The 7226-nt window shown below is 50.1% G+C and overlaps 1 protein-coding gene across 1 annotated transcript; it reads left to right on the top strand.

Moving 5' to 3' along the window:
- The first annotated feature begins 416 nt into the window (after window positions 1-416).
- LOC144513871 (interferon regulatory factor 2-binding protein 2-B-like) lies at window positions 417-6660 on the top strand. The gene is made up of 3 exons (XM_078245072.1): window positions 417-582; window positions 683-1539; window positions 2469-6660. The coding sequence occupies exons 2-3, from the start codon at window positions 738-740 to the stop codon at window positions 3218-3220; spliced, it is 1554 nt and encodes a 517-aa protein (XP_078101198.1). The 5' UTR covers window positions 417-582; window positions 683-737; the 3' UTR covers window positions 3221-6660.
- The last annotated feature ends 566 nt before the right edge of the window (window positions 6661-7226 follow it).

Genomic DNA, 7226 nt, shown 5'->3' with positions numbered 1-7226 from the left:
GTCTGTGTGTGTTCGTGTGTGTGTTCATGTGTGTGTGTCTGTGTGTGTTCATGTGTGTGTGTGTGTGTCTGTGTGCCTGTGTGTGTCTGTGTGTGTTCATGTGTGTGCGTGCGGAGCTGGCTTTGGTTTGTAAACAGTGGGAATGTAACATGCAACATATATAATATTCAACCTTTAACGCTCCTCCTGAATTTGACCCGTTTTCAAAAAAACGCCGAAACTGCTACAATAACGTTGAAAAAAAAAAGGGTTAAGTACGGTCCTTGAATGCCTTTCTACGGGTATTTTTCGTAGTGTTGTAGTGACAGTAAAACAGACACAGAGTGATGCCTCCTTCTCAGACACAGACACAGACGATCTTTGGGGGTGTAATCTCTCCGGATAAAGATAGAGCAACGGTGAGCATGCGCCCGAGGGGTCGTCGAAGAATCCAGTAAATAGAACCCTCGGAGAACGAGCCCAGAGTGTCGGCGCTGACGTCACGGCCTACATTGAGAGCTCGAGCTGAATTGTTAAGCGCGAGCTTCAGACTGAGGCACGCCGAGGCAAAGGACGCAACTAGCCAACGATGAACTCCAGTCGGTGCGACTTTGCTGCTTTCTGAGTGGAAAATACATTTTTTTTTTTTTTTTTTATATATATATATATATTATTATAATTGTGGGTTATTTCTTCATTCCAGCGACAAAAACAAACCGACGGACATTTTGGAGAAGGTTTTGGAGGTTTAAAACAACATGTCCTCCGCGGCGGTCGCTGCCTCCAGAAGGCAGTCCTGCTATCTGTGCGACTTGCCCCGCATGCCGTGGGCGATGATTTGGGATTTTACCGAGCCCGTTTGCCGTGGATGTGTCAACTACGAGGGGGCAGACCGGATTGAATTTGTTATCGAGACTGCCCGGCAGTTAAAGCGAGCACACGGCTTCCAGGACGGCCGCTCTCCGGGCCCGGGGAAGCCCCACCACGCCACCGGGAAGGATATGAACCACCACTCGGCTGGAGGAGGAGACCCGGGCTCGCGAGCGCCGCCGCAGCCGTTGGACCGTTACCCGCTAACTGACCGGCCGCCGCGGCTGGGACCGGAGTACCAGGCGGCAGCAGGGAGGCAGGTAAACGGTCTACCGAACGGATTCCCAAAACCAGACGAGCCTCCGGAGCTGAACCGTCAAAGCCCAAACCCCCGCAGGACTAGCACGGTTCCTCCCAACCTGGTGCCGTTGGTGAACGGCGGTATTCAGAGCATACATCCGCTCAACGGCCGCGCGGCTCAGATGGGTCTACCAGCCGGGGTTCTGTCTGCACACGGCCCCGGCGGCGGGGGCGAGCACGGCGGCAAGCGTCCGGAGGAGATGAAAGACATGAAGCACAGGCCGGACAGCCTGTTGGACATGTCGGACAGCCACAAGGACTGGATGGGCAAAGGGAAGACGGTCAGGGACCTGATGGCTCTGCACACTTTCGACAGCAGATTTAAAAAGGACCACGCCGCCATGCAGCGTGTGATGGGATATGAAACGAGTGCCACTTCCTCAAAAACAGGTATTATTATTATTGTTTTTTTTTTATTCAATGTTATTTTTTAATACAATTTTGAATGTAATATTTTCTTAAAATATTATATATATCATTTTCTTTTAAATATTTTTTTATTTTTAATTACATTTTTCTTTTAATCGTTATTTATTTTGTAGTTAATGTTTTCTTTTAGTTTAATTTAACATTATTATTATTATTATTATTATTATATATATATATATTTTTTTTTAAATATTTATTTATATTTTTTTGTATTTAATTTTTCTTTTAATATTTTCATTAATTCTTCATTTAATATTTTCTTAAATAAAAAATAAAAAATTATTTAATATTTTATTTTTTATTTATTTTTGTGTGTATGGTTTTCCTCCCAACACTGGGGACATTTTGAATTGGCAGCAACCATGAAAACAGGAACTTACTTAACAGCTCTAAAACCATGTGTCAGCATTATTAGCACGTATTCAGCGCTGACGCGCATTAACGCCGACGTGCTTGGTAATGCCACGCTGCTTTGCTGAACGGACCTGGTCACCTCTGCTCTGCTTTGCGCATGCGCAGCTTTGGCACAGAACGGTAGCCAGCGACATAAAAACAAAGCTTTATTCACTGTGTTGAGACGTTTCCTGTGCTTCATTCTTCAGAGCTGTGTGTGTGTGTATATATAGTGTGTGTGTGTGTGTGTATATATAGTGTGTGTGTGTGTGTGTGTATATAGTGTGTGTGTGTATCTGAGTGTTGGTGTGTGTGTGTGTGTATATAGTGTGTGTGTGTGTGTGTATCTGTGTGTGTGTATATAGTGTGGTTGTGTGTGTATATAGTGTGTGTGTATATATATATATATATATATATATATATATATATATATATATATATATATATATATATATATAGTGTGGTTGTGTTAACCACTTCCTCTTCCTCTTCCTCAGACAGAGGGAAACACCCCCGCAGCCTGAAGAGAAAGACTTCCCCAGAGCCAGACGGGGAGGGCAGCGCCCCCAAAATGAACGGTGGCGAGGGCCAACCGTGGCTCCCGTCCCCTTCTGAAGTCCTGAAAATGCCCCCGACCGGCCTGCCTGGCTTCTCCGTCAACCCCTCCTCCACCATCTCCCCCCACTCCCGCACCACGCCGCCTGAGGCCGCCACGGCCCAGAACGGCCAGTCCCCGATGGCGGCGCTCATTCTCGCCACGGACAACGCAGGCAACACGGGCTCGCCGAAAGACGCCAACCAGGTACACTCCACGACGACAACGGCGGGCGCAAGGCGGAACAGCGGCAGCCCCCTGTCGCCCTCCTCCGCCTCGCAGCGCAGGCTCGCCCAGAGGGAGGTCGCCCAGAGGGAGGTCGGCGGCGGCGGCTTGGACCCGCACGCAGCTCCGCTGCAGAGCATCCCGGACTCTTCGGCGCCGCCCGGCGGCGTGCCGCTGTGCTGCACGCTGTGCCGCGAGCGGCTGGAGGACACGCACTTCGTCCAGTGCCCGTCTGTCCCCTCGCACAAGTTCTGCTTCCCCTGCTCCCGGGAGAGCATCAAGCAGCAGGGCGCCACGGGCGAGGTGTACTGCCCCAGCGGCGAGCGCTGCCCGCTGGTCGGCTCCAACGTGCCCTGGGCCTTCATGCAGGGCGAGATAGCAACCATCTTGGCCGGGGACATCAAGGTCAAAAAGGAGAGGGACCCGTAAAAATGTTCACCGGCTGTTTCTTCCTTTTTGTAATCCGACTACGTCAACAAAGGCGGGACACGCGCGTCCAGAGAGACAGAGACTTAACGTGGGACATGTACATATTGGACACAAGGGCAAGCGTATACTTCTTAAACAATGGCTGTATAATTCTTTTTAGGTTTCTTTTTTCAATACGTTGTGTTTCTATATTTTTGAAGATGAAGAGAAGGTATGTACTTCCTCATAACGGGCTCTCCCTCCCTTCCCGTCACAGCTTGTTTCAGTTACACTTCACTTGAAGGTATCTACGTACACCAGTCGCTCCAGAAAAACGCGTAATAATAATAATAATAATAAGTCTTTATATATTAGTCTTTATTTTTTCAAATACGCCGCATAAATTGCAGATTTCCACGCAAAATACCCGGGGCTTGCATGATGTCATAATCTCCGCGTTGTCGTTGCAGAAAGTCCCAAATATCTCAGCAGAAAGATGGAAAATGTTGTTTACTTCACACGAGAGCAGCTGTTTCCCTGCTGCCATGAGAACGTTATGAAGAGACGCCATGAAGCGACGTCTTGAAGCGACGTGATGAGGCGACGTCATGAGGCGACGTCATGAGGCGACGTTATGACGCGACGTGATGACGCGACGTTATGAAGCGACGTGATGACGCGACGTGATGAAGTGACGTGATGACGCGGCGTGGTGAAGAGACGTTGTGAAGCGACGTTATGAGGCGACGTGGTGAAGCGACGTTATGAGGCGACGTGATGAGGCGACGTGATGAGGCGACGTGATGAAGCGACGTGATGACGAGACATCATGAGGCGACGTTATGACGCGACGTGATGAAGCGACGTGATGAGGCGACGTTATGAGGCGACGTGGTGAAGCGACGTTATGAAGCGACGTTATGAGGCGACGTGATGACGCGGCGTGGTGACGCGGCGTGGTGAAGCGACGTGATGAAGCGACGTTATGAGGCGACGTGATGAGGCGACGTGATGAGGCGACGTGATGAAGCGACGTGATGACGAGACATCATGAGGCGACGTGGTGAAGTGACGTGATGAAATGACGTTATGACGCGGCGTGGTGAAGCAACGTGATGAAGTGACGTGATGAAGCGGCGTTATGAGGCGGCGTGATGGCGTGGCGTTATGAAGCGGCGTGATGACGAGACATCATGAGGCGACGTGGTGAAGTGACGTGATGAAATGACGTTATGACGCGGCGTGGTGAAGCAACGTGATGAAGCGACGTGATGAAGCGACGTGATGAGGCGACGTGATGAGGCGACGTGATGAAGCGACGTGATGAGGCGACGTCATGAGGCGACGTGATGAAGCGACGTCATGAGGCGACGTGATGAAGCGACGTCATGAAGTGGCGTGAACATCATCGTGAAGCTGTAAACTCCGCGATGAAGCCACGATGACGCCGCAGGTTTTGCAAGTTCCTGCTATCTCACATAACCTTGCATAAATATCTCGCATACTCCGTCACATTTTTTGAGAAAACGTGACGCTCCTAGGGGGGGGGGGGCGACTGATGTCATGACGTGGCGTATGTATGACACGCCAATCCGTACGCCATTATTGGCGTGTTATCAAGACTCATACTCTCTTTTCAGCGTGTCTATCAACGCCGTTTGGCCTCCGTTGACTTACATTACCTTGCGATTGCGTGTGAATTGACGCCGTAGCGAGTAGTAAGAAAGGAAGAAAATCAAACGCAGGACTTTCACCCGGGAGACCGGGGATCGGGTCCCACGTGTGACGTTTCCAAACCCAACCGTAGCCTCGCGATAACACGCCACGTGGCTTCAGAATGTGGCGTGTATGTTTACGCTGTGACGTTGCAGACCGCCGTCCGCTGTATACGGCGTAGACGTACACGTAGATGGCTCAAAATGCGTGCAGATGACACGCCGCTTTGCTTAAGAAAGTGGCGTGTGCTGTATGTTTACACGAAGTCATGATGTCACGTTGTAGGGGGGGCGATCAGTCTGAGGTTATTTGCGAGGCGTCTGCCAGCCAGTTGATGTCATGTTAGCACGCAAAACGTTAGCACAACTGCCCACAAAGTGCTGCTTGCTGGCGAAGTGCTAACTTCAAAACGTTACTGAGCTCTATCACACGCTACACACACACACACACACACACACACACACACACACACACACACACACACGCTGGCTCCACGCACACACTCACTCACTCACTCACTCACACACACACACACACACACACACACACACACACATGCTGGCTCCACGCACACACCGGCGCACGAGTATAAACGCCAGGCCTCTTACGTAGGTACGCTATGGCGAAAGGACTGCGTGGAGCCATAAAAACGGCCTTAACCCCGTCACTGTAACCAAAATATGTCTGAGTTTATTTGCAGAGCTTGTGTCAGTGAACTAGCGTGTTGCTGCTCCCCACAGCAGGCTGCTGGAAACACCGGCTATCAACACACAGGACGAGTCGACCAATCACAGTCCTTGCGGTCTGCGTCGCCTCGATGCACATTTTTGGAGGTGCACGTCGAGCTACGGCGGAGGGCTCGGAGAAGGAGGGCCTAACCCTCACCCTAACGAACCTAGGGGTTAATAACAGATGTGTAGCCACTCTGTCGCTCTCTGGGACGTGTTTTCATGCTAATCTAATGCGTTTGTAGCTTGAAAGAAGCTAGCGCGGACCGCTGATTAGCTTCCAGCGCTAGTATCAACGCTAGCTGGTATTCGGGGCACAGGGAAAATGAAAACTAATTGCTATTCATAGCACTAAAAAAGGCTTAAAAGATCACCACACTTCAACGGTAGCATAGTGAGCGTCCCTACATGTTAACTGAAGCATTGAGAACTTTGTACAGACAGTTTATTAAAGAGATAGCTTAAAAAGACAGTCGCGTTCGGCCAACATATGGCGTCCGACTAGAAATCGCTAGTATCAGCTAGCGCGAGCTAACGTCAACGGTAGGTAGCTGCTAGATAACGCTAACGCTAGCTGGAAGGGTTTGTGGTGACTTTGCCTGGAACGCTACCAAGTCAGGAGTCCTACGGGCTAAAGACGCGCAAACAGCGTTGACTCTAACCCCTTAACCGTAACTTGTCAAGACAAACATACTTGTTTATAATGTTTACGACACGTTCACGACAGCGTCATGTCACTCTTGTGTACGTAGATGCCCTCGAGGGAAGTGTAACCATGTTTGTTTTCAATCTGCTGGTGTACTTTAGGTCTGGAGACGGACCTGTCGAACGTAGAATGTGACTAAATCTGAGCACTTGGCAACAAAAAAACCCCAAAAAAACAATTAACCCCCCCCCCCCCACCCACCCCCCCACCCCCAACAAAATAATTAAAAAATGCTTCTATAGCTGTACATGTATGCACTTGTTTTAAGAAAAAATAACTTGCCAAATACAGTTTCAGACCTTGTAATAATACTTTCAGTGTCTCTGTGGTTTTGCTTCTCCTCCTCCTCCGTGATCGAGTGAGCTGGATGTCGGGAAGAGTTACGGGCTGATTGTGATTCAGCCATGATGCAATACCTTCCAACGGGAACCAATCAGCTTCCAGGAGGGGGAAGGGTGGGTGGGTGGGAGAGGGAGGGAGAGAGAGAGAGAGAGGAGAGAGTAAGGGAGAGAGAGAGACAGGAGAGAGAGACAGAGAGAGAGAGAGAGAGAGAGAGAGACAGGAGAGAGTAAGGGAGACAGAGAGAGAGAGAGAGAGACAGGAGAGAGTAAGGGAGACAGAGAGAGGGAGAGAGAGAGAGAGAGAGAGAGACAGGAGAGAGAGAGAGAGAGACAGGAGAGAGTAAGGGAGACAGAGAGAGGGAGAGAGAGAGAGAGACAGGAGAGAGTAAGGGAGACAGAGAGAGGGAGAGGGAGAGGGAGGGAGACAGAGAGAGGGAGAGACAGAGAGAGAGAGACAGGAGAGAGTAAGGGAGAGGGAGAGAGAGACAGGAGAGAGTAAGGGAAACAGAGTAAGGGAGAGAGAGACAGGAGAGAGG

Source organism: Sander vitreus, unplaced genomic scaffold (assembly GCF_031162955.1).
Source record: "Sander vitreus isolate 19-12246 unplaced genomic scaffold, sanVit1 ctg361_0, whole genome shotgun sequence".
NCBI lineage: Eukaryota > Metazoa > Chordata > Actinopteri > Perciformes > Percidae > Sander > Sander vitreus.
Note: the sequence above shows the minus strand (reverse complement) of the source record. Positions and strands in the feature narration are given on the sequence as shown.

What these genes read in the sequence shown, in the direction of transcription:
- LOC144513871 (XM_078245072.1), top strand. Translation starts at nt 738, where the DNA reads ATGTCCTCCGCGGCGGTCGCTGCCTCCAGAAGGCAGTCCTGCTATCTG. An exon ending in TGCCACTTCCTCAAAAACAG is followed by an intron (nt 1,540 to 2,468) that starts GTATTATTATTA and finishes CCTCTTCCTCAG; the next exon opens with ACAGAGGGAAACACCCCCGC.